The sequence below is a fragment of the Mirounga leonina genome, unplaced genomic scaffold (genome assembly GCF_011800145.1).
Source record: "Mirounga leonina isolate KUSES-001 unplaced genomic scaffold, KU_Mleo_1.0 Mir_125, whole genome shotgun sequence".
NCBI classification, from domain to species: domain Eukaryota; kingdom Metazoa; phylum Chordata; class Mammalia; order Carnivora; family Phocidae; genus Mirounga; species Mirounga leonina.
This window is the reverse complement of record NW_023270305.1, coordinates 47537109-47563830: the sequence shown is the minus strand read 5'-3', so window position 1 is coordinate 47563830 and position 26722 is coordinate 47537109. Positions and strand designations below refer to the sequence as shown.

General features: G+C 39.4%; 1 protein-coding gene across 2 annotated transcripts in view; it reads left to right on the top strand.

Moving 5' to 3' along the window:
• The window catches only part of MEIS1 (Meis homeobox 1), a 134995-nt gene that overhangs the window by 102817 nt on the left and 5456 nt on the right, over nt 1-26722 (top strand). For both annotated transcript variants that reach the window (XM_035001408.1, XM_035001409.1), the window contains exon 9: nt 8281-8357. In XM_035001408.1, coding sequence (XP_034857299.1) covers nt 8281-8357 — 77 coding nt within the window. The remainder of the gene's footprint in view (nt 1-8280; nt 8358-26722) is intronic.

Sequence of the window (26722 nt, the reverse complement as noted above, 5' to 3'; positions counted from 1 at the left end):
ATCCCAGCTCTACTACTTACCAGCTGTGTGCACTTAAGTTCTTTGTCCATTCTGTGCCCAAGTCTCCTCATCTATAAAATGGGTATAATAGTTGTGCCTACCTCATAAGGTTTTGTGAGGATTACAGGACTTAATACATGTGCAACATTTGGAACAATGCCTGGTACAGCCTCATTCCCTAATTCGTGTTATCATTACTACTTCTACTACTCTTACTAATACTACTGAGCTACTATTAACAAAGTCCCTTTAGATGGATGCGGGAGGGAAAATGTGGGATAAGGTTCTGGGGAATTACCTGTCACTCCAGGGCTCCAGCTCTGCCCCTTGTTGTTTGCCTCCCTCTGGGGCAGAAGCAGTGGGCCTGCAGGTGGGGGTGGTGAGGAGGAGAACAGCAACTCTCTCCTGGGTTCATGGCTGTTAAAATGCAGAGGAACATTCAGTCACGGCTTGCCACAATTAAGAACTTAGTTCATACTCCATTATAATATGTGTTTGGTTTTAAAATGTAGCTTAAAATAGGGAATGGAGTCTGGGAAAGAAACATCTGTGGGAGTACAACCAAGTGGAAAAACTCAGGGGAGGGCGGACCTGGCCCCAGAACTAAGTAACTGAGAGCTATCGTGCGGTTTTTTTTGACCTAGCCAAACCTCACCTTCCTCATCTGTGAAATGGAGCCAAGCATAGTCCCTACTCATAGGGGTCACCAAGAGCACAGGCAATAGTACATGTAGGGTGTTTGTCCTACTGACAAACAGTAAGAGTTCAAATCAAAGAGCTATGATTTTAAATGATTCCAAGGGGGCACAAAAATGAAACATGACTTTTCTCCCCCATCCCCACCCCCGAGCCCCTACTCCTCCCACCCTGTTTTTCTTATTGGCCTTTTTGTGTTTCCTTTTATAGCCATGGTCTTCTACTAAGAGAATCAATATTCAGGGAGTTCATTAATAATCATAACTGTTCAAAATAATTTTAGCGCTCTTCATGAATTTTAATACTTTTAGGAGGAGGATATAAGTAATTGCTAATTTACAGTCTAAATTTTTTGCTTTAATGCATATACTTAAAAATCCTCCCGTAACATATATAGAGAGAGCTAATAGAGAATAGATCTAAAACATTGTCATTGTTACAGAATTGCAAGCAACTTTAAAAAATCCCCAACATGAGGGACTATGAAATCCCTTACTATAAGTATTTGGTTTTTTTATTTAGTGTTTTTATGTTATATTTATCTGATATTTACAAGAAATTAAAAGGTCAGAGAGATGAGCCAGGCAAGGTAGTGTAGCCTTGGCCTCTTATAATTGACTATAAAACAATGTTTTCACTGCTGTGTATTATAAAGATAGTCTCATTAGTGCAAAAGTAAAGATTGCTATGAAATATTACCCAGTGTTCCAACTTTTCCTGCCACGCTTCTGTCATTTTCATGTGATAAGATCAAGTTTAGAGATTTCTACCTGACTTCCCTACTTGCATAACTCCACTAGCAACTTCTCCTACTGCTGCTAGAGAGACAAGAAATGAGAGGGGTTGTCTGGAAAACGGCTTGACGAGGCTTCAGAAAAAACAAGTGCGAGCAATCAATGGAGCACGTTTAATCGGAGCAGCTAGGCAATCCACGAGCGTTGGTGGAGAATTAAAAAGCAGGTCAAAGTCCTGTGACTTCACTGATGATGCTCCAAACATTCTTGGCTTCTTAGCCAGCACCGACAGCACCGTTCTTCTTTTGATTCCAGCATGAGTGAGGATGCAGGACTCAACTACTATGCATTCAGGCTCTGTTCTTCCACTGCGCAGTACCCAGCTTTTGTAATGCAAATGGGAAGCACAAAGTGTCTCTTTGATAATGTGCAGTCAAAAGACAAAAAAGCATTCACTGAAACAGTAAAACTAATTCATAAAGCTGAAAGACAATAGGGAAGCATGATGGATTTTTTTTAAAGGAAAAAAGTATCCTAGATCAATGTAATTGTCGCAGTGTAAGCTATTCATTGTCAATGCGTAAGGGGAAAATGGCTGCAAGTTTATTTAAAGTGGGAGAAGTTTTTGTAGGCAAAAAAATTATATTAAGCAAATATAAATACATTTGGTTAGCAAGTTTCTGCTTGTCTACTGAGAGGCCAGATGTATAGCTAGTTATTTTAATTTAGATCCACGATATTCTCTTAGTGTCAAAAACTCCATAGAAGTTTGAAAAGAACACAGAGATCTAATGGTTAAAAGCCATATGGTAGCTTTTTTTTTTTTACTTTAAAGGGAGTATCTCTCCATCACATACCAGAGTTTAGCTCAAGGTCAACTTATATTAATGCATTAAACTTAGCTGTGGAGGAGGCAAAGGGCTGGAGGAAAAAGGATAAAAGAAGTTCCGAAATTGTTCTTCCAACATATTCAGCCAAGCAACAGAACATTGCCTTGATAAGGGATATATTGGACAGTTGCCATAATTCCTCCTGTTAGATCAGCTCCCATGGTACCTATTCCCATACCTTTTAAAGTATAGCATGTAACATTTTGCTTGAAAATTGCTTCCACCTCTATTGCTTTGTTATAGCTGTTTTGCAGTTTCGGTATAGAGGCAGTTCTGTGTCACAAGAAATTACTAATCTGAGGCTTGAGAAGGGGCAGCGTAGCCTTCCATTATCTCACCAGTGAGCTCTGTACAGGATTATTTTCAAATTTTCTGCTGCCATTACAATGTGCTGTTAGAGTGGGCAAGGCAGGGAAGGAGGGAACGTTATTGAAACTTGCTTACCAGGGTAGATAAGATAAAGTTCATCACTGTCTTGGCATCCACATTTGCAGTCAGGGGTGGAAAATTTGATGAAAGGCGTACATTTGGTCAAGGATATCGTTAAGATATAAGACTGGACATTTTCCATCTGTGTGTACTGAAGAGTTTTTCCTTTGGCCATGGATGCTCATCTGAAATGGTCTGCTTGATTGTTTAAGTAAATAAGTTTTCTTCCCATGTATTGTAAACTTGTAAATACCAGATAACTGGCATCAGCACCCCGCCCCATCCCAACCTCAAGAAATAAAATCGAAATTGTGCAGAGATAACTTTCTTTAGCACGTTGCCATTTTCTTCCTGTCACCTTCTATTCTTTGGGACTGATAAAATGACGGTTCCGACTTCACTTTTATGTAGGCTATTTTTAGATTTTCTTGACACTCTTTAACCATTTCTCTTACGCAGGCTGCATACTCCAGGGATCAGTTTATTCTTTGATGGGGTTATTAAGCAATCACTGCTGTACGAGCTCATTATTAGAAGTCGCACTTCAGAGCCAGAAACACAAAGAGGGACAAACTGTTTCTCTTTCAGCAGGAGACTTATCCCGGAAAGGAGAAGTCAGGGTGTTGATTATTGAAATCAGGATGATCAGATTGTGAGCTATTCCCTGTGCTTGGGGTCCCATTCCCCACCCCCCACCCCCCCAAGCTGCTGCTTTTCCCATGGAGTCCATCATCTCTTCTCTCCCCAGCGAAGCCAGCCTAATACACGTGTGCCGGGCTGGTGCTGGAAGGGAGGGTCAGCTTTACCCTGACATAATCACTCTTTTATGGCTTTCACTCATTCCTGAGGTGTTAATGCAGATCAAATGGGAAACACTCGGGAAAGAGCGCTTGCAGCTACTGCCCAGCCTAGCTGTCCCGTCTCAATCGTTAATTCTGATTGTAAGATCTAAAGGTAATTTTGTTTGCTCTCTTAATGCGTTCAGTTCTCCCAGTGGCCCCTGCATATCCTTTCTCAAATTCCCATCTTGATCAATTGTTTGCAAATAATTAAGCTTTTAAGAGAGAATGGCATGACGTTAATGTACACAACAAAGGCGAGGTCTCCTGTCACTACCTATTGGACTGTGGTCAAATTTGCTTTGATATCCCAAAGTGATTAGGTTGATTGGTGTAGCTGGCAAGTGCAACCCCTCTTCCCTTCATAAGAACCTCCTGATCTTCCTTAAAGGGGTGTCCTTGCCATTAATAGCAAAGGTGTTCAGGAGACCGGCAAGGGGTGACCAAGGCTCTTGGTTGCAGTGGTTTGGAAGGAATTTCCCATTCTCTTCCTAAAATGGCACATCTCTTTATCTCTTTTGTAAAATGATGTCTACCTTTTCCCTCTAACGGCCTCACCAGCCCTGTGGGCATAATACAACAGGATTTTGAAAGTTTTTACAGCAGCCTTGCTCGTGGCATGTTGGGTTTTTGTCAAGCCGTTTTTTTTAAGTCTACAAAGGAATAACTCATACTGCCCACAAAAAGCTTATTTAGGAAAGACGCATAGGATTTAAGATATTTAAAGATACTGGATTTCAGTTAAAAGCTTGCTTCTTTGTGAATTTTTGGCTGACTGTGGATTAGCTACCTGAAGTCACAGCTTTCATGTGATTCTAGCAATTATGGGTTTGCGTTTTTCTGTTTTGTTTTGTTTTGTTTTGTTTTTCAGGGAATTAAAAGTTTGTGGGACACGCAGGCCAAGAACTATGAGAAAAAGAAAAAATTCCATCTTCCTGCCATAGACAAGGGTTTAGGGAATTTTGTTGACACCTTTCCCCCACCCCCTTAACAATGACCAGATTATTGTGACATTTAATTTCATCCAGGCTCATTCATTTCTATTAAAAAATATATATATATCCTGATGACTGAAAATTGTTTAATGGAGACAGAGTGCTGGGTCTCCATAGCTTGAGGCTGCCTAGCAATTATGCTGCATGAAATTAGACACAGTTTGTTCCAATTACTTAAAATCAGATCACATGAAAAGTGACAGGAAAAAAAGGCTAGAACTTTCTCATTTTATGATATTTAAATTATGAAATCAGAAACTGCATGATGTGAAGAAACAACCTAAATCTGCGCTGAAATTTTGAGGGCCATTGATTGCTCTTTGAAGCTGTAATGATTCAGGTAATTTTAATGATCCAGAGAGAATTTTCCTGACACCACCTGCATAAATAAAATGTGAGTTCCATTTGCTTTGTAAGAATGGTTGTAAAACTTCCTCACAAACAGGCATGCAAAAATACTCTTGAAAACACAGCACAAATAAATGACTGTGACCATCCTCAATTTTTGAAGTAACTAAAGGTAAATGGCATAAATATTAATTTTTATCCAGTTCTGGTCATTATATTAAGACACAACCAACAAGACAGGGCAAAAGGTACTGCCGTCCAGCTATAGTGAAGTGAGACTGTTGACATACTTATTAATTCTATTGAAAACCACTGAGCTTTCCACAGGACCTGAAAAATCATAAGCAAATTACAGAAGATGTTACTGATTGGAAACGACTTGTGTACATGGGTCTACAACTTTATATGGCAAGGAGTGCCAACAGCTTAGATGCTAAAATTTGTGTTTTTCAAAATCAGGCTTATCATGTGGAAGAATTGCAAGCCCGGGTAACCTCTAACTTTGATGGATCTTCAACTCCAGATGACAAAATTGAGGATTAGAAAAGTTGTCCCTTGTCTGAAAGCTCATAATTAGCGAGTGGCAGCATAATTTATACAATCTAATGGGGCCGTGTATACCTTATATACAATTCTTCAACTAGTGTAGACAGAGAACTTCTGTATATCAAACCCTAACTCAGTATCTGTTCATAGGATAAGAGGTTCATATGGTTTGTATTGTGCGGCTGGAGCTATGTTTTAAACCTTAGGGTAGAGAATTGCTTTTAGCTCAGTATCCAGGCATGAGATTTTCCTAGGATGACTGGCATTATGTTGAGTAGGGGGACTGTCACCTATGATCTTAACCTATTATGAAGTTTATATACTGTTACTTGAGAAGAGTGGGTTGACATCACTGTTAGGAATGAAGTCAGGAAAGTAGCATTGTGGATCTCAAATTAGATTGCTTATCCCTCCTGTGGGCTGTTGAAAACATTTTTATTATACATTTTGATGTTGCATCTGAGTGGAGAGTATCTGTGTATCATGGCAGGACGTAGCCTCCTTCTTGTTTCACAGATATTTACTGACCTCCCATTATGTGCCACGCTGGGCTTTGAGAATGGTGAATGCGAAAGTCACTACTTTGGAGTTGCTAGGTGAGTGAGAGGAGGCACACCCACAGGACCCAAATCATCAGAGCGGGTGTTTCAGAGAGCGATGCTTTGCCATTAGGGAAGAAGGAAAAGCCTGACGTGAGAACAGTAAGGTAGGCTGGTGGACACTGGGTGGGTGAGGTTTGGCCTTTGGGCTGAGATGAGAAAGTGACCCCGGAGCAGGAGCCTGAGTGGTAGGGATGAGGTTGGTGTGTTGGAAGAACAGAAAGGAGGACCGTGTGGCTGGACAGAGGGGTGGAGCGGGGGAGGGTGTGAAGAAAAGGCCACCCAGTCTGAGAGGTGGGCAGAGCTGGATGGTGGCGTGCCTTGCAGGCCATAGTAAGCAGTCTGGAGGTTTTGGAGCGGGCATAAGAATGAAGATTCTGGGCGCCTGGGTGGCTCAGTGGTTAAGCGACGGACTTCGGCTCAGGGCATGATCCCAGAGTCCTGGGATCGAGTCCCGCATCGGGCTCCCTGCTCGGTAGGGAGTCTGCTTCTCCCTTTCACCCTCTCCCCTCTCATGCTCTCTCTCACTCTCTCTTTCTCTCAAATAAATAAATAAAATCTTAAAAAAAAAAAAAAGAATGAAGATTCTGAGAGGCATTTGCCACATCCCTCAGTCATGGTGAGACTTAGACACTGGAAGGGAAGCAGGAAATATCGCTGAGTTGTGTGGCTGCTGACTGTGCCTTTCCCTGGCCAGTTTCCTCACCTGGAAGACAGGAGGGACAATAGATTCCATTTATGTCCCTCAAAGGGATATAATGGGGATTAATCACCATCCTGTCTGTAATATACTTGGAGCTCTTTAGAGAAAGGCACTATATTCCATGAAAGCAAAGCCTTATTCTAATTGTGTATTTATTGATTAAGTGACAATCAAAGACAATGCTTATGGGAAAAATTGCTAACATCTCTGCTCTCCACAAACGAATCCCACGTGTACAGATATAGAACATATTTAAACTTACATATAAGAGCATTAAAGTGGTCATTAACGAGCCTTCTTAGCATCTAATCAGACATTATTAATGAGATTAAAAGCTATGTTAATTAACATTCAATAGACCAGAATATAGTTTCCAATGGCACAGATAGTTAAATTGAGAGTTGAGGGTGCCCTTTCTTATTCATAAGGGAATAGAGCGTTGACTAGCAGAACAATTTTTATCTTGGGAGAATTTCTTGGGGTGCAGCGTTTCAAGCTGGTCAATGTGTCCATAGATGGATACCATGTCCCGCTTCAGAAACATGTATTTCAGATTTAGATATAGTTCATTACTGAACAAAAAGTATTTGTGCCGAAACTAATTTCAGTAGAATTCCAAACATTCTTTCAAGAGGGTATGAATTTCATTTTATTATCATTTTATTATCTAATCCTGTAATACTTTTTTATCCGCTCTAACTCATGAGGAACATGGCCGGGCTTGTTCTTAGCATGCAAAATATGCTGGTCTTTGACCTTGTATTGGCCTGTGTTCAGAATCCCAGCATGTGTTGACATTCAGATATGGAAACCAACTTTGGTTGAATGTCATTTGTTTGTGTTTAGAAGAGCTACAATGATTAGTGGCTAAAAAAAAATACACCCACTTTAATTTTGATATTTGCATCTGGCAATATGGTGTTTTGGAGGGAAAAATGTCATGCTAGCAAAGTGCTTAACTACTGGGGACCTCAGCTAAGGTGGTTGGTCCAAATGGTTCAGCTTTAGAAGCCCGTGGTTCTGAATTATGAAAATATTATGTCAGGGTGATACGCTTTCATATCAAAAGGGCTTGTCCTTATTTTAATCCTATAAAATACAGTGAAGATCATACTAAACTTTCTGTGTTTGCAACAAATAAGCCTTTAAAGGATAAACTCAGTATCAAGGTTCTGCAAGTATTCTAAGTAGCTATTTATACACTTCACTAATCTTTGTAATTGGCTTGCCTTTTACTGCCATTAATTAGATGATGTAGTATTCCATTAATAAGAGTGACACACCTCAGCATTTTTACCTTTAATTATAGACTTCGCTGGACACTTAGGCTATTGACAAAATAGCCTAAATATTGCCTGGTATACACATATTTTTTTTTTTTTACAGAGCATATGTGTTTATTATTGAATCCCTAGCCCCTAGCATTGCACCTGACATGTGATATATGCATTATATGCCCAAAGTATATGTGCACACATCTATCTTTTTTGTTCTTTTTCAGCACCCTTACCCTTCTGAAGAACAGAAAAAGCAGTTGGCACAAGACACGGGACTCACCATCCTACAAGTGAACAATTGGTAAGTAATTTGGCTTTGTGTTTACACACAATCTGTTTCCCCCTCTGGCAACCTGCAGCTAATGTTTTGCATTAAGAAGACACACCCAGTTGTTGCTGTTTTTCCCTGGTGGCTTGTGGATCCAAAGGTGAAAGTAAATGGTTGACTGATGGGTGAGAGCACTTGCTAGCATGGAAAACACACACACACACACCCCAACATTGCTTTGTTTTCCATTGCCTTTAAAATTGACAAATTTTAGGCATAGTATAAATAAGTGTTTAATTCACATTCACTGTGGCTCTATAAATGGCTTTTCCCCCCGCTTTAGGATAATCGATAGAAAGAGTGGTATCATCCTGTTTTCTAGGGAACAAGAAAATCCACCATCACTTATCAGTCAGGTTTTACATTCAGTGAATACCTAACTGCAGTTATTTTGTTAGGCCTGAGCATTCGAGGATAATCTCCCGTTTCCTCCCAATCTTCCGTCCATGGAAAAAGAGAAATTATTTATGTTTCCACTTTGAAGCTATACAAAACCTGCTGTATCTCCGGGCTGTGCAATACTGTTTCTAAATAAATGTGTGAATTCCTGATTTGGGGGAAGCTGAGATTCCGTACCAAGTACCAGCCAACAATATTCTGACAATGTACAGTGGTATGGCAACGAGGCTTTGGGAAAGTATGATTTATTACCCTTTGTGAGTGTGCTGAAAGCCAGGTTCATATAATCACCCAGAGCTTGTGTCATATTTGAAGGGTATCGAAATCCAATATCCTCTCAAACTAAGTGTATCTAATTAATTGTCCTAATATTTTTAGATTAGTGTTTATGATGGGGAAACCTTATCCTCTTTGAAGTAAAATCCAGAAAAGGCTCACAGCCTGGTTGGGGAAAGGAGAGAACTGGGAATGCCAGTTTGCAGACAGAAGTATTTCTTTCTGTTCAATAAGTGTCAAAGATTAATATTATAGAATCTCTGATTACATGGCCTAATCCATTTTGGTGAATAAATTTGTTCTTGATGTCCATTGCACCTACATTAACAGACCCTTCTCTGTTAGAGAGCCTGGGAGCCTTTGGGAGAGATTCCAGATATATTAAACCCCATTACAGAAAATGTAATTTCTGTCAATATAATCCCATGTATTCTTCAATTTAGTATTTTAGAGATAACAAGCTACTTACAATATATTTGCCTTTGGAGGATTAATTTACAAAGTGCACTATCTGCAAGACACAGACAGACTCACATAAGCATTGCTTGTAAGGGTTATCAGTTTCTATGACCTTACCGCAGCCTTGGGAGATCAATTTTTGCAGCCTTTAGTCAAGTGGATAGGGAGCCAACGGAAGCCATACTGTACCTACATGTGTTGCTAGGAGTGTGTCCCTGCTGCGAATTTTTGTTTGCCTATTTGTGCCCTCTGTTGTATCTTAATTTCCAAGACTGTTGATACTATATATTTGAACTTAGGCTTCAGGTCCTCCTGGACAATGTTTATAGGGTAGACCATCAATTTTGCATGCACGTCCGAATTCAAATGTATTTTCAAGGTTAAACCGATGATGCAATTTGAACACAACGGAGGCTGTACTAATGTTATTTCCCTGGGAAACGTTCCCATTTGAGGGCCAAGGAGTGGCAGGGCGAACTCAAATTAAGGAAGGCAAAAGCGCTGCCCCTCAGGTGGTCTGTCACACGCGCCATCTCTCTTCCTCTGCCGTGTCCCTAGCAAACCGCCCTCTATAGACATTGTTACCAGAGAATAGATCCCAAGACAGCGTTCTTTCCACAGGTGGATGAACTTCAGGGCTATTTCCTGTGGCTGCATGGGCAGGCAGGCATTCCTGGGACACCAAACAGTATGCAGTTGTCACTTACCCAGATTCTACTGGGCGACCATAAAGCAACGTCCTCAGTTTTGCAGGTAGAGGAGGAAAAAGGGACCTTAAAAAAGTCATAGTACTTTTCAGAGTTATATGCAGACTTACTATCCACTTCACCCGGATATTCAGTTCTGCAGAGGTACATAAATACACATCACTTTCAGTTCTGCGGGCTGTGAGCCCAGCTGTGTTCTCCATGGGCCCTGTGTACTGCGCCTGTTTCTCCCTACTTCTCTATGGAGTTAGAAGTGACTTTGGCTTGCACTTCATTGTTTTGTACTTGGCAACTCTTTCAGCTCTAACAACTTTGTGGTAGAGAATTTCCCTCGAGTAAATCAAAGTTGTAAGAGAGAGTGTTTCTCCTAAGTTTGGTGAATAATGACATTGCCGTGTTCGATTTGAGATTCTAATGGTTTCTTAATTTTCATCCAAACCTTCAACTTTTAAGGAGCTGATAATAGATTTTTTTTGGCTTTGAGTAGGAAATAGGTTGCAAAAATGGGGAAACCCAGATGGTATTGTATGAAAACCGAAGATGTCAGAGCATCTTAAATTGTGGCATCCTTGAAGACTAAAAGCAGCAGAACCACTAAAGGCTTTTCATTTTACTTTACCATAATAAAACATTACACAAAGCTTTCTTGAGAGCTTGTAAACATTTTTTCCTATATTGAGCATCAAGCCCAAGTTCCTTCCTTCTGGAAATCATAATTAAAAGAAAATCCTCATTAGTGTTTTAACATTTCCCCTTCACTTCATTTAGCCACAACATTAAAAAATGTGTGTCTTCCCTCTTGGATTTCTTAAAACTTGTTAACACACATGTACATTTTGTATGAACTATGAGTCACTGTTGAAGAGGTTTAGTAAAATGCTGAAGGGCAGGTTGGGTGTAGATCAGTCATAATTATTGGCAGCAACATCGTGTATCAAAGTACACAATATGAAAGTGAAAAATATAAACTCATGTCTAGTGGTGAGCTTGTCTTAGAAACACTGGCCGATGCAGTTTTAAGTTAGGTTTTGACTGAAACAAAGATGAGCAAAGTTTGGTATGTTGTAATGGCTCTTTCATCCCATCGCTGAACTGACCTCCCATCTCTCTAATTGCCATGAGTGATACAAACTACCCGCCTTGGCTAGCCCAGGCCAAAGCAGATGGGATCTGGGGGGCGGCGGGGTGTGTGTGTGTGTGTGTGAGGAGACAATAGGGAGAATTTAAATGGAAAACAACAAGACAGATTTGATTAATTCAAAGAAAATTTGGATTAAAAGAAATAACTCTTGTAACTCTTATGTTTGATCTATGTGTCAGAATGAAAACAGAGAGGAGGAATCTTAAAATGGTTGCTATTAGTGGTTATAGGAACTGGGCCTGGGGATGGAATGTGAAATTTATTAGATGAGACATCGTAGGACAAGTCTACGCCAACAAATTTTTTGAGAATTGAGGCAATGATGCAAATAATTTGGGTGAAAATATTTTTACCTTAATTGTAGAAGTATCTGAGGCAACTGCATGTTTTTAAAAAATCAACTTCCCTAACTCATTGCATGAACATCTCACTCTAGCATGCTGTGGTAGACCTAGACTTAAAAGCACGGTAATCTTTGAAATATAATATGTGCTATACATTCATGTGTTCTTCTTTCTTTGCTTTCTCCCTCCCAATTATGATTTGATCCCAAAATGAGCAATAATAGCACTTGGGACTTTTGCCTTTTTGTTTTTCCATTGTTGTTGTGGCTATGAAAATTACTTCTGTTATATCAGCCGTGAAAGCATATTACTACAATGTTGAATGTTTTAGTCATTTAAGCAGAAACTTCCTACATTTTGAGATGGTTATTTAGATCTTTAATTATTTAGGTTGAACTTTAAAGAAAACACACACACACACACACACAAAGTCAATCTTTGGTTCTTTTTTTTTCTCCTGAATACACCAACTTTATTTTTTTATTTGGAAATGTGAGTGTAGAATGGCCTTCCTTCTCTGTTTTCAGAGCAGTGTTGCAGAGCTGGGACTTCGATACGATGCAGACTTGGGCCTGTGGTTTTATCTTCCTTGCTGGATGCCTCAGACAACATTCTGCCTCAGCGGAGTTCTAGCCTAGGGTGTATTGAATAAATTTTACAGTTTCTTTGTTTACTACTGCTCATCCAAACACTTTCCCATTAAGGCCTAATGTTAAATGATTATTTCTTTATGCTCTGAGAAAGCAATATGGATCTTAGGTGCAAAATATATAGTGTATGTGAAATGCAGTCTGTATGCAGAAAGAAAAATCACTCTCCATCAGTTGGGTGCATAAAATTCCAGGGAGCATCTTAACATCTGAGGTGACACTTTTTACAGAACTATCACAGCTCTACCATTCTCAGATTTAGTACATATACCAGATTTTCCTAGTTACTTCATTTACTGCCTTCAAAACTGCAAAGCATTCAGGCATCACTTCCCATTTATTACCAGTGGAGGTGGTGGTGGTGGGGGGAAGTATGTTATCCTTAGAGATTTATGCCACTGGCAGGTAAAAATGTAAACTTATTTTTAAAAAATAGGATCTCCCTTATAATAAACAGATTCAACTGTTAAAGGTCAGGTTTCTTTCTGAGTTATGGTAATAATGTAGCAAATACTTTTATAAGTAATCAAAGATTCTATAAATATAGGTACCTGTGTCGATGTAAATGTTAAAACATTCACAAATTATCCTTTCAACTTCTGTGATCTAAAAATCAATAGGGGGTCACAGGGTTTCATAGAATTGCTTTGCTTTTTCTTCCAACATAATTTAATAATACATTTTACAGATGTTGTTTAAACATTAGGCACAGATTGTTTTGTCAATAAAGCTAAACAGAGGCATGACACAAAAGCAAGGAAAACAGATGTAAAAAACAGTACAAGAAGCACTGGGTCATTTGTTTGCTATTCAACTGCAAAATGAAAGTGCAGGGTGTGTAGTGATTTTCCTGGCCTAGAAATCACCTAGGGATGGAACAACTTCACACACAAAAGATACTCTTATTAAGCAGGTGGTTTAACTTTTTCCCTGGAGGATTTCAGTGTAACCCACATTTAAGGTAGACTTCCTAATTGATCAATGGGGTAACAGGTGCAATATTCTTGAAAGAAGAAAGAGAAGAAGGAGAAATAGAGGTAGACTAACTCTCCAGCATGTTTCAGCACGGGTTGTTGCTCTCCAAGCCCCTGCTAATTGCTATGCTTTTCACCTTGAGTGTCAATTCTAGTAATATTCCCTTTACCGGCACTGACTGTGGCCTTAGATTATAGCAATCGGTAATACTCACTACATAAAATACTGTCTAGCGCATAAGAAAAATATTGAAATCAGTCAAAAAATGTTTAGCTTGCATATTGCCTGAGACAGAGCTGGCGAGGTGCCAGGCAGGCAGGGTATTATTAGGAAAGCTGAGCAAATAGCTTGCAGGGAAAAGAGCTGTGAATTTAGAAACCTTCAGGTATTGTCATGTCAGAGAGTCTTAGGAGTTCAACAGAGATGCTGCTTTTGTCTGCAGATTCTAAAAATTTCCAGCAAACAATCCTCTTTGACAATGACTCTGCAGTCTGTTAAATATACTTTGTCGTAAGTTTGACTCAATAAGTTTGCTCAGAGCTTCCCCCCCGCCTTCTGTGGGAAATCACGCCACCGTGAATCCCGCGGAAAGCGGAGAGCCCTCCCGAAGGGCTTGGTGTTGGGCCACTGCGCCGGGCGGAAAAGCCTGCCCCTTGCACCGCGGGGCCCTGAGTCTACGTGAGAAAAGAAAGAGGAAGGTGTGGGACGAAGGAAGGTGCATTCGAAAGTCCGAATACTGGTTGGTGTAACTGCGGTTTCCCCTCCAGCCTGCACACAAAGACAGTTTCTGAGCTTTCCAGGACAAGACAGGAGTGTGATACCTCAAGTGGGGAGTTGGTACAACCTGGGCAAGTACTTCAGGACCCCGTGGGGCTGGGGTTGAGGGGAGGCCCAGGGTGGAGTGAGTGGGGAGAGTGATGTGTCTCCATCATGATGAGCCCAGTGTTTCTGAATGTCTGTGATCCCTTTCCAGGCTGTGAAACCAGTGGTTGGTGGTTGACTTTGAACATGGTATGTAGGTCAGCAGGACTGGTTGCGAGTCCTAATTAAGCCAGATTTGTTGTTTTCGGTGTCTTGGCACAATGATCTGGTCAGAGAAGTGGAGACAACCGCCTGTGTGGCATGCAGCCTGGCAGAATGGGACCTGACTCCCATTCACTTGCAGGCAGCGTGGCAAGTGAGGGGGCTGAGAGGCATAATGGGTCCAGGGAGAAGAGCCGGGGCATCCACGGGTGGCTAAGGAGCAACTCCCCTGTGGGCCTTGTGACAACGTACAATTTACACAGACGAGTAAGGGGAGGGAACATGCAAGAGAAAGAACATGTTGAGCTGTCTTCCCCACTCCTCACCAGTTAGACGTGTGTCCTTGATCAAGTCACTCTGTCTCCATGGGCAGTAGCTTCCACTGCTAAAATGGACAGGGAGGGCCCATTGATGGGACTCTGCGCCTCTTCCCGCTGTCCTATTCTAGACTGCGTGGGACTGCCAACCAAAGAGAAGCAAGGCGATTGCTCTGAGCCTGCCTCTGATTCCCGCTTTACGCCAGGACTGGGGAAAAACCCAGGGCCTCTGATAAAGAGACAAACGGGGAAATTAATTTAAAAAGTTGCTACTTTCCTTCATCTTAAATAAGCAAATCAAGCACCATAAAATAAAAACGGGATGAAATTAAGCGTTATCACAAGACATGAAAAACCTGTGTGCTGTCATTTTAGGATTCATAATAAAGATAAATCAGTTGTTTTTAACAGTGTGCTATGAGTTTGTGAAGGGCATGACAGATAATAGGCTTGAAATATCTGAAGTTATTGTACAGCAAAATTTGTTTTTTCCTCAGGCGTTCAATCTTTTTCTCTCGTAATTTTGTACATGACAAACTTTTTAGTGGGTGCATTAATAATCTATAAGTAATGGGTTGTCAGGTGTCAGTTAGATAAGATTAAAAGACTGTTTAAGCATTATCCATTTGCTTCTTTGCATGAGTTTTATAGGTCAGGAGAAATAACTTTTGGAGTTGTGGTTGTAGTGCCCGGTGCCCCCCCTCCCCACCCCCCATTTGGCTCTGCTCCAAGTATGCATGGAAGAACTGTATTACATGACATAAATCCTGCATGTGGGAGCAGATTTGAAACTCATGCTATGTGAATCAAGGGGACAAATGTCTCAGCTGTCTTCTGTAAACTTGTTTCAGTTTTTCAAGTGTTACCCTTTTTCTTCTCAAAGGCAGCTCTATAAGGGGAAAGGGCCTCAGCTGAGAGGGACCCTGAAGCCTTAGACATGGGGAGTTTCCTAGCAAGTCAGGTTTAGGTCTATTCTTGTCAAATCTGTCTTAAGTGTGTTTACATATAGTTTGCCTTTCTGGTATTTTCTGCTTGCACAGACCTGATCTCCACCGATTTTGTGTCAACAGTTGCTGAGGCTGGTGCTGGGTGATTAACCGTTGAGCACTGAAGCCCCACCGAGCCGTGCCCACAGAGACCCCTCATCTCTCTCTTACCTCATCATCTTGCTTCAGGCTGCACGCACCTAAAACAAACAGCATTTCTGAGTGGTTAAAAAAAGCAGCCTGAAATATTAAAAAAAAAATGGGGCAAATGTTGCCTCCTTGTTGAATAAAAACGATTTTCTCAAAAATGGAGTGAAGCCAGGGGTGTGGGGGGTGCGGGTGGAAATGTTTCTGAGGGTAAACGTCCTCTTGGATTCAGCCCGCCGCATCGCTCCAGTGTGTGAGTACCCAGAGTTTTGTGTAGATGCTTAGGTATTTTGTATTGCTTCTTTCCTAATTTTTAAGGGGAAAGGGAACATTAAAAACCAACCAGCCAAACAAACAGTAATCTCCAACAGCAGGGATGCTTATACCTTTGGCAAAAGAGGGCTCTCCCTTTCACTGCCGGTATAGTCATTGGTATTTTCCTTTTCATTTCCATTCTTATGAGGCCTTTAAGCCTGACCCATTAGCATGGGAAATAATGAATACTATCCAGCTCTTGACACCTGAACAATAACAAATAAACAAAAAACCCTTAATCTGTTGCCATCCTTGAGAGCTCTTCTTTTCCTCTTTACCCTCTTAACCAATGTGACTAAAGGACCTAATGACTCACAAGATTGGATCTGATCATTGAAGAAGGGAAAAAACATTTGCCTTCCCCAACACAACTTTTTCAGGCCAATGGGGATTATTGGTCTTGGGTTCTAAATGTGATTTAGCTCAAAAATGGATTTCTTGTCATTGGAGAGATCTGGCTTACTATTGCTAAAATCACTGTATTTTAAGAATCATATATTGCCTCGGGATGGACGTTAAATGCACTATGATTAAAAATACGTGTATTTACGTTTCCAGTACTTTCTGTCCTAGAATGCTGATTTGAATGTAAATCAGTCGTTTTGAGAGTTGTTGTCCACTTGCAGGGTTTGTTGGCCTATATCCCTTGAACATCTGCTATGGTTGATTTTATTTGATCCCTAGTTTGGGTCAGAGTTCATATGTGCTTGGAAGGGCAGGGAGTAGGGGATGTTGAAAAAGCTAATGGAAAGAAGCGTACATGTCCAAAGATGTCTGATCTCAGCTCCCACGGCTGGTCACCTGGCAGTTCTGTTTACAGAAAGGAAAGTACAATAGGTTACGGCAGAGATCCCCATCCTTAGGGCCAAGTGGGGGCTGAGAGGGACTGGGGGCCAGAAAAGGCATATCAGAATCATTGTGAGTGAATGTAGTATAAAAAGGCCTATTGAGATTTAACTTTTGATTTTAGTCAAGCTCTTTCTTTTAAGATTCCAAATCACAAAGGGATATGAGATTTTGAAGTTTATCACAAAGGGGAATGGATTAAAATTTTAGGAACATCATGCTGCAGAATGTCAGAACCCAAGTCCTGGATGGGATTTAATGCACCATTTGACAGATGGGGCTCAGGGCTCTACAATGTAGTGCTGCTAATGAGAGGCTAGGATGGGGCTGGTTCCTTTGTTTGGCACCTACCTCTTCTACTCTTATGCATTTATTATTAACAGATTTATTGAGATATAATTCACATACCATGAAATTTGCCCATTTAAAGTGTACAATTCAATGGTTTTTAGTATATTCACAGATACTGTGCAACCGTCACCATAATCACTTTTAGAACATTTTTACCATCTGAGAAAGAAACCCTGTAGGGGCGCCTGGGTGGCTCAGGTGGTTAAACGTCTAACTCTTGATTTCGGTTCAGATCATGATCTCAGGGTCGTGAGATTGAGCCCCCCCACATTAGGCTCCATGCTCCGTGGGGAGTCCGCCTGAGATTCTCTCCCTCTCCCACTCTCTCCCACTGCCCCTCCCCGCCAGGCTCTCTCTCAAAAAATCTTTAATATAGGGGCGCCTGGGTGGATCCGTCGTTGCGCATCTGCCTTCGGCTCAGGTCATGATCCCAGGGTCCTGGGATAGAGCCCTGCATCAGGCTCCCTGCTCCGCGGGAAGCCTGCTTCTCCTTCTCCCACTCCCCCTGCTTGTGTTCCCTCTTTTGCTGTGTCTCTCTGTCAAATAAATAAATAAAATCTTTTAAAAAAATAAAAATAAAAAATAAAAAAATAAAAAAATCTTTAATATATATATATTATATATATATATATATAATATATAAAGAAACCCTTTACCCTTTAGCTGTTACTCCTCCCATACTTCCATCCCCCACTCTCTGTCTCTGTAGATCTGCCTATTCTGGACATTTCCCATAAATGTGATCATGTAAACATGTGGCCTTTTGGGACCGGCTCAGACTTTGACTTAGCATTTTGTTGTCAAGGTTCATGAATGTAGCAGAGAGCAGTACTACATTCCTCTTTATGGCTGAAGAATGTTCCATTGTCCAGACAGACCACATTGTGCCCACCTTTTGTGGCTGTTAAGTGTTCGTGTGTACGTTTTTGTACCATTAGGTATTTTTTGAGAATCATAATGACAGTATCTCAACAAACCCTTGTCTTTGGCTTAAAATTTGCAAAGCTCTTTTTATAGACATTAACTCACGTGGTCATCATGGTTCCCGCACCTGAACACTACTATGATCTCAGAGCATTGAGTGGCAATTTTCCCACTCAGTCCTCATACCCTTCTCCCTGGATGCTGCTCTGACTCTCCATCCTTGGCCAGTGTTTTGGCTGTAATAGTGATGAGTGATATTGTTCAAAGAAAAGGATAGCCACTCAAGTGAGACACACAGCTTCCAAATTTCCTCAGGGTGACTTAGACGACCCTAAGCATTTTCCAGAGATTTGACAAGTTCCACGAGGAGGTCATTTTATTAGTTTGTTGCCTTCATTTGAAAAATTTTGTCATATACCTCAACTGAGAGATTTTTGTCTTTGAGTATAATTGGTATAACTGGTTCCATTTGCATTTAAGGCCTATGGATTACATTTTGATATATATTACATAGAACTCAGGTTTCAAGCTTCACGAATTGAAACAGAAGTTACAATGAACCTTCTAAGGGAGAGAGACGGGCCTCCATTCAAGTCAGGCTTCATTGTGCCATTCTGTAGTCTAACCTGTGACCAGGTGAAAGCAGAAATCAAGCTAAATTTTGAGATATCCTTCCTTGGCACTCCCTTGGAGTGGAGACTACAGGCCTGGGAAGTTTTTGGCTAGTGATGGCTTGGGGAGCTGAGGCAACTAAAGGAGAGATCCTCCAGAGAGGAAGGAGCTCAGAGACACTCCAAAGGGGTACTGGGATTCTATGACACCTTATGTATGCCAGGGCTGGTCCCCATTCTCACACAAGAGGGTTGCAATTCCAATCACGCAGGGGAAGTTTTACTTGGAAAAAAAAAAAAGTGCATATTTGATCCTTAGGGTGGCCATACACCGCAATTGCCTGAAATATTCATGGTTTAGACTTATTGTCCAGCATAATTATTAATAGTGTCCATTTACTCTCAAAAGTGTCTGACTTTAAATGATAAATTGTGTGGTCATCCTATGTATAATGGAGAGTGGCAGAACATTAAGAGTTGTTTTAAATAAACATATTTATTCTGTAATGTTTAAGGGATGCCTAGTTAGATGCAATTTTATTTACTTTTTGTGAATATGGAAAAGTTAGAATTTACACAAAAAATGGTTCAGCTTAAACTAAAGAGAGACCCATCTATTCTTTGAAGATATTATTATACCTACTTTAGCTTTTTCAGTACTGTAGGTTTTGCTATCCTAGATTGCCCTATCGCTTGTTCATTGCACCAATAATCATTTTAATTCCATATCCCTTAAGCAAGCCACTATTTGTCTTATATTTGTGCAGTTATACAAACTCAAATTTGGCAAATTGTCACATTTAAGTAAATATTGCATAAATACCATTTTATTACATATGCTTTATATCAATGGATACTTAAGATATTTTTAACTCTCTGGCATTTCTTATGCTAGTTCTGGCAAGATAGTCCCATAATTTATTCCACTGGTTTTGGAGCCTAGTGCTTTAGTGATCTAGGAAGTCATGGGTAGTAGCAGAAGAACTAGAGATCGGCCACTAAAGAGCCCCCCCTTGCTTTGAATTCAGGTCAGATTAAAGGATTTAGCAAGCTTATATTTTTTTAGAATAAAAAATCATTGTATAATTTGCTTTCAAGGAAAACTTCCCATAATATATAATGAAGTGATAAAGTATTTGAAGGTTATTTCAATACTTAATACATGGGTTTGTTATTACTTTGCATTATAATTTTCAGATAATTAGTGATTTTTTTCACTAGTTGCTTTGAAGAAAATTTTATATGTAATTAACTTCCTCAGGGGTCTGAGACAACTTCAGCTCTTTCTAGAGTAGTTTGACAAATACACCCATCACTGCTAGAGAAGGGGAATCTCCTCAGACTGCTGACTGATGGGCTTATTGTGATTGTAGGAAATTTCAATATTCTGTTTCTAGAATGGATGGAGAGCAGAACATGTGCTCCCTTCTCCCCTCCTGTCCACTCCCCTCTCCCACCCTCAAACACACAGATGACGGATTGCAGTCCTGGAACTGTTGGATCCGGAGGAGGTTGAGAAACTGGAAAAAGGTGCCAGAAACATGATTTCATAAGGTTTGACTTGAGATTGAGTCAACTTTCTTGAGTGTCTTAAAATCGTGTTTTATGAAATTTTATTTCACAAAGAAAGGGAGTGTAGGAGGCTTGGACCCTGAAGACTGCCAGTTACAGATCATTAAATTCAATAAGTAAATGTAAATCTGAAATGAAGAAATCCAACAAAAGATTTTGAAGTAGATTTTTGTTTAAAAGAACAGAGTTATTTGAGAGATAGCTAGAACTCATTCCCTCAGGGTTTGTTTATAAAACAGGCCTTCAACTTATTAGGAAATGCTGACTTTAAAAATATCAAATACATAGTATATATAGTTTTATTTAAATGATTGTGATAAAGTTGGAAGAAACATTAGGAAGGAAATTCATGGACTAGAATAAGAAGAAAAAGGACAAAATTCTGGAGTTCAGCAACTAGCTTCCAGCGTGAAATTTTATATTTGAAGAATTTTCAGAAGTCTTAATTCTATAAAAATATTTATAGAGATTACCTAAATGAATTATATATAGATTAAATATTATATTTACTTGCTGTTTATTTTTAATTGATAAAGAATAGTTCATGTAGAAATCACCAGTACTTATTCTTAAGAATGCATGGTATTAGTTTTTACTAAGTATGTATATAGGTATTCCTAACTAATACCTAAATATTAATCAAAGATGACTGTAATTAGTACTTTATTTAATGGATAATATAAATATAGAAGGCATCTTCACTAACATATCTTGCTATTTAATGGAATCTTCTGTTTAATATCAAGTTGATAATTTTAGCTCGTTGGGCATAGGAGGGTGTTGTAAAATGGTATTTCCCCATACTTAAATGGGTAGCTACCTTCGTGCTGACTATTCACTAAGCCTTGTTGGCAAGAGACACTATGGGGATGACTGAGAGTCCTGTCATTGTTTAGAAACAACAGCATTTTGATTTTACATGGTTCACTGAGTTGGCTGTGGCATGCTAAAGTCACACTGTGGGTTGCCCTTAATCATCAGTAAACAAGTAGGTGGTAAACACTGAGGAAGAGAATTCATTGAGTAAAGGTGAAAATGCTATTTCTGAAGGGGAGCAAGTCATTTTTCCTTAGCATCGTTAGTATTACAGAGAAGTTGTACAAGGAAGACAAAGGGCATAAGAGTAGAGGAAAAGGGCAGAGCTATGTGGAAAATGTTGTCTGTGGAACTGGGAAAATATACCCTGTGTTTGGTTCTAGTGGATGCCCACTGTGATCTCGCCACCCTTCCTGGTTCTCACGAAGAGGAAACTAAAGTTAGCCTCCCCGGTTTTGTGGGAAATAACCGGGGCACTGAGTGGAGGATAAGCTAAAGGGCAAAGGTCAACTTCAGAAAGCTGTTCTACCAGATCTTAGTCAGAAAACTATTCAGGTATTCAAAGATGGAGAATGAAAAGAGACAGGTAGGATTAGCAGAATGGAAACAAAAACAAAAACAAAAAAAAACACACAACAACTTTAAAGTCTGATGATAAATAAGCATGTAGGGGGGCAAGGAAAAGAAAGAATAAAGGAAAACTTCCTGTATTTCTTTTTAGCATAATTCAGGATTCATCTCCCATTCTCCTTGTCTGATTCCTATTTAAAAAATGCAAAGAATTAAATTCAATTTTGAGATGATCCCATGTCTCAGATTTTTGAAGATTTTGCTCCCCTTTTAACCTCCCATTCCCCCCTTAGTAGGATTCTAGCCCTAAACAAATTAACTGGGTAAAAAGAAATACATCTCTGTTTATGTTGACATGGATGAAACTATAAGGCCAATCCATTTTCTTCCCATTCTTGATAAAATATCTTGTTTTGAGAAAGGGGATAGTTTGGTCATGGGAAGAAATTCTAACCCATGATGCTGTGAAAAAAGGAAAGATAGGAATTCTTTCCCTAATTCAGTCTTCTACCACCTACAGGGTGTCCAGTTCTTAAAAAGTACTTCACAAAAGAACATTGTGTTTTCAAAGCAAAATGGGATTTATAAAAAAAATATACCTTGATGTTTGGAATGTAATATGGAAAGGCAACAGGATGTTTCCCAACCTTACATCCAACTAAAAGGTTTACCTTTCTAAATGCCCAATTTATGGCAACTTTGAGCTACATTCTATTAAAGTAAGGTGTGAAACTATTTTAATGAGTAAGAAGAACTGTCCTGTTGTCATATATTTCTGACAGTGTACATCTAAGTTTCAAGGGCTGTAATGTTGGGACATCAGTTGTAAAAAAAAGAAAAAAAAGTCTCTTACATCTTTAACAAACTTTTTAAAGAGACCTTACTATTATGGAAAATAATAAAGATTGTGTATATTTCATGGATATATTTTGTCTTAAACTGTCTTGTGGTTGTTGGAGAATAGATTTTTTTATTGGACATTCGAATTGGAATTTTATCATTCTTTTTCTTTTCTCTTCAAAAACATTGTTTCTTCTTACGTTGAAGTTCTAATATATATTTATGTATCCATACATAAATATAGATATCTATTTGAACACACACACCACATATGAGCTTAAAGTAACTGTTTTACTGATGCTTCTCAAAATGAATGTTTTAAGAAGGGAATATGTTCATGTAAGTTTACATAAAACCTAAAGGTCTTTTTTTGGTTCAGTGTTTAGAAAATTCTTGATAATTTAGAATCTTCCACAATGGAAAGTAAAGCATTCTGTCACAAAAGCAGGGAGGATGAGACACAAGGTCAAAGGGCATTTTAGAAACAAACAGCTGGTCCAGTTTATTTAAACAGATACAGGGATGGGGGAACTGACCTCTGTTTGACTTATAGTGGGAGGAGCAAGAATGTCATTTTATTACTTTGCCCAGAAGGAAAATGTTTTTGTATCTGAATTCACCCCGAAGCCGTCTAAACACATGGCTTTGCTGTATGTAGCCTAATTCCGAAGAGAGTATATAGAAGACAGTCTAGGATAAAATACACTAAATAGAACCAAATGTTGAGATGGTTTTAAAATTGAAAAGATGATGCTATTTACTTAGTTATTTTCAGATAAAGATGTCTGCCATGACCGTAGATAATATTATCAGTGTTTCATGTAAGTATAGGAAGCATAATCCAATAAGATTCTGAGAGTTTCCTATGTCTTCTATGTATCAATAATGTTCATTATATTCAACAATTGTTTTAAATTCGTTTTCAAAAGTGAGAAGTTATCACCATACTGCTAATGTGGTCAAAACACTTTGGACAAAGTGATTAGGGGTTCTGAGATTTTCAGCTTTTTAAATCTTTATTTTATTAAATGCATGGATTCTCACCTTTATATCTACATATCCTATAGGTAGCCTACATCTGTGTTGTCAATAACAACAAATGGCTCTTGCCACCAAAAGGGAAGAAAATAGCACCTGGTACCTGTGGCCCCTTAGCTAAAAGGCTGTGATGAGGTATTCACTCTCTACACTCATCTACTCTGGGGACCAGAGCAGATGTGGAGTAACTGCGTTTAATGATGTCCCCTGAATACCTTTAGAGGCACACAGACAAACCTCAGCATACTGAGCAGAGAGTATGGCCCAGGTGGTGAGTGGACTCAAAACCCAAGAAGAACTTTCATTCTACAAGAAACTTGTTAAGAATCATGGATGTTTGGGGCACCTGGGTGGCTCAGTCGCTTAAGTATCCGACTCGTAACTTTGGTTCAGGTCATGATCTCAGGGTGGTGAGATCGAGCCCGCGTTGGGCTCTGCGCTGGGCGTGGAACCTGCTTAAGATTCTCTCTCTCCCTGTCCCTTTGCCCCTCCCCTCTGTGCTCGTGCTCTCTCTCTCTGTCTCAAAAACAAAAACAAAACAAAACAAAACAAAAAGGAATCATGGATGTTTAACTTAAGGAGAAGCCTATGGGACATGATGCATGATGGCTATACTTTAAATTTTGAAGGCTATCCTGAAGAAGTGAGATTAGAATTGTTTAAATTCCCCCAAGGAGTTGTCCTGGTGAAAGGATTTTAGATCAAGTAATGCAGAACCTTCTCATAGTTACCTTGTCCATAGCTGGAGTGCACTTTCAGGTGAGGTGGCAAGTGCTTTATTAGAAACAATCCAGCAGAGGCTACCTATCTACTTGGTGGGGATGTCGTAGAGATGATTCATGTCAGTGACCAACCTAGGTGACAGTGAAAGCCCTTTTCAAACTGAGATTTAATTTTTCTATGATTCCTTGGGTTTAATAGTCATAGATTCAAACCTAAGTTGGTTATTATGAACTGGTCTTTGGAAATCTGAATGTATGAGTGTGAAGGAAGCAAGCTTTGGAATACAGATAAGTCACTGAATCTTCTGATGCATAGCCTTATCTTTGTCCATATGCACAAACAGTACAGTCATCAAAATCCCCAGTCTACAGAATGTTCAGTCATGCTTATTCCCAGACTCAGCAGTAGGGTTGTTGACAGTGGTGACTGGCTCAAAACCAGCTCATTCTTAGCTATCTATTTAGTTCAGAATATTCTAGATGGGTGGCACAGTAGGGGCCACGCTCTTGTCAGGATGTTGGGGGAAGGGGTGTTCACTACCATTTGCCAGCTGTGTGTCATTCAGCAAGTTATTAACATCTCATGGGTAACATGTGACCTCAAATAAGTCACTTAATTTCTCTGAGCCTCAGCTTCTCATCTGTTAAAAAGTGCTCTTCCTATTTTTAGATGAATAGTATAAATCATATCCACAAAATAATATGTTTTTAAAAGGACTTTTAAAAAATGTTAGCAGAGTTCCTTTCCTTTAAAAGCCTGCAGATTATGAACAGAACCGTAGAAAAAGAGCTGTTTTTTTTGCTCTTTTACCTATGTTAGTTACTATGAAAATTACTTTTGGTATATGCGGAATATTAATATTAAATAATTTTCTAATTGGTCATGCAGTGAAGGCAGCTAATGAAAAAGCAGATTTTTTTTTCATTTTAATTGGTTATTTCACATGGTGTTTGTGCTACACCTGTGCTTATAATGAGAATGGAGAATTAATCTAACCTTCTGCTCACATGATTCCAATTTTCATGGTTTATACAAGATAATGATAACCTGATTTGCAACACAATTTGTTGTAGATCTGTGTTTTAAATATTTTTATTAGCCAGTTCGGGGACTTCATATACAAGAACTGATATAATATATATTGCCAATAAGAGTTAGAACTAACCGTGCCCTTTTAGTTAGATTCCAGTTTCATTATTGACTTTAATTACTTTTCTGATAATAAAAGAACAAAAGGATATAGGATATTGAGAATCTTAAAATGTCACGAAGCATGTATTTTTATTTTAAAAACCTGTCCCTCTCTGTGTTCAGTGGTTTGTTTTTTTAGGAACTACTTTCCTTCCTGAGGGGGCAGACTTACAAACTAGAATTCATATCGGACTATGGACCCTTTAATCATTATTAAACTTCTCATTGTATTTTTTATGTGCTGCTCATGTTCCATCTATTCAAATCTGAGTTGAAAACTAAAAGCACTTTACTTTTTCAGAATCTAATATGTCCCACTCGTTTTCTGTATTTGATATATAATTCTTAGCGTTACACAATACAAATGGATCTTAAGAGTTAGAAATTTCACAAGCTTGATTTTGTAGGGCTTGTACTAACCACTTAAAAAAGAATTCAGTGGCTAGCCACTTTTTGAGAGGCTGCAAAAATTGTAAAAAATAAGCCTTATTAAGACACTTAAATGACTTAATTAGATGTTTATTATAAATTTCCAGGGCTAGCTGGAGAAAGCAATATTATAAGTTCAATTACTATATAGCTGTGACCTCGCCTTGACCTTAGACTTTGCATAAAGAGCCAAAAAAAAAAAAAAAAAAAACCCAGAAAACTCAACAAGGAATGCGTTTCTCTGAAGTCCCCAGCAGTGTGAGTTAGTGGTGATAAACTCCAGACATTCTCTCATTTGATGGTGTGCTGCCATCCCAGTTCATTATCTTAATAGTGGGCATTAAAATAGAATTAGGTTTGCAAGAGGTAGGGAAGGTTTTGATAAAAACTGTAAAAAAGAAGTCAGAGAACATAAGATTGAAATGTCACTAATTAGGAGAGGTAACAGATGCCCTTATGAACATCTTGCTCTCTACGCCAAATTTCCCCCCTTGCAATTGAAAAGAGTGGTGGCTCGTATTGTTTCCTGAAAACTCTGCTAATTCCCCCATGAAAAGATGAAATGGAAGTGTCCAACTGTGGTAAAACAGGCAAACATGAATCAACTCAGAAACCCCAAGCCTGTGTACTCAAAGGTCACTGGGGGTTGCAGGTTGTGGGGCACGTGAAGCCCCGCGCAGATCGGTGC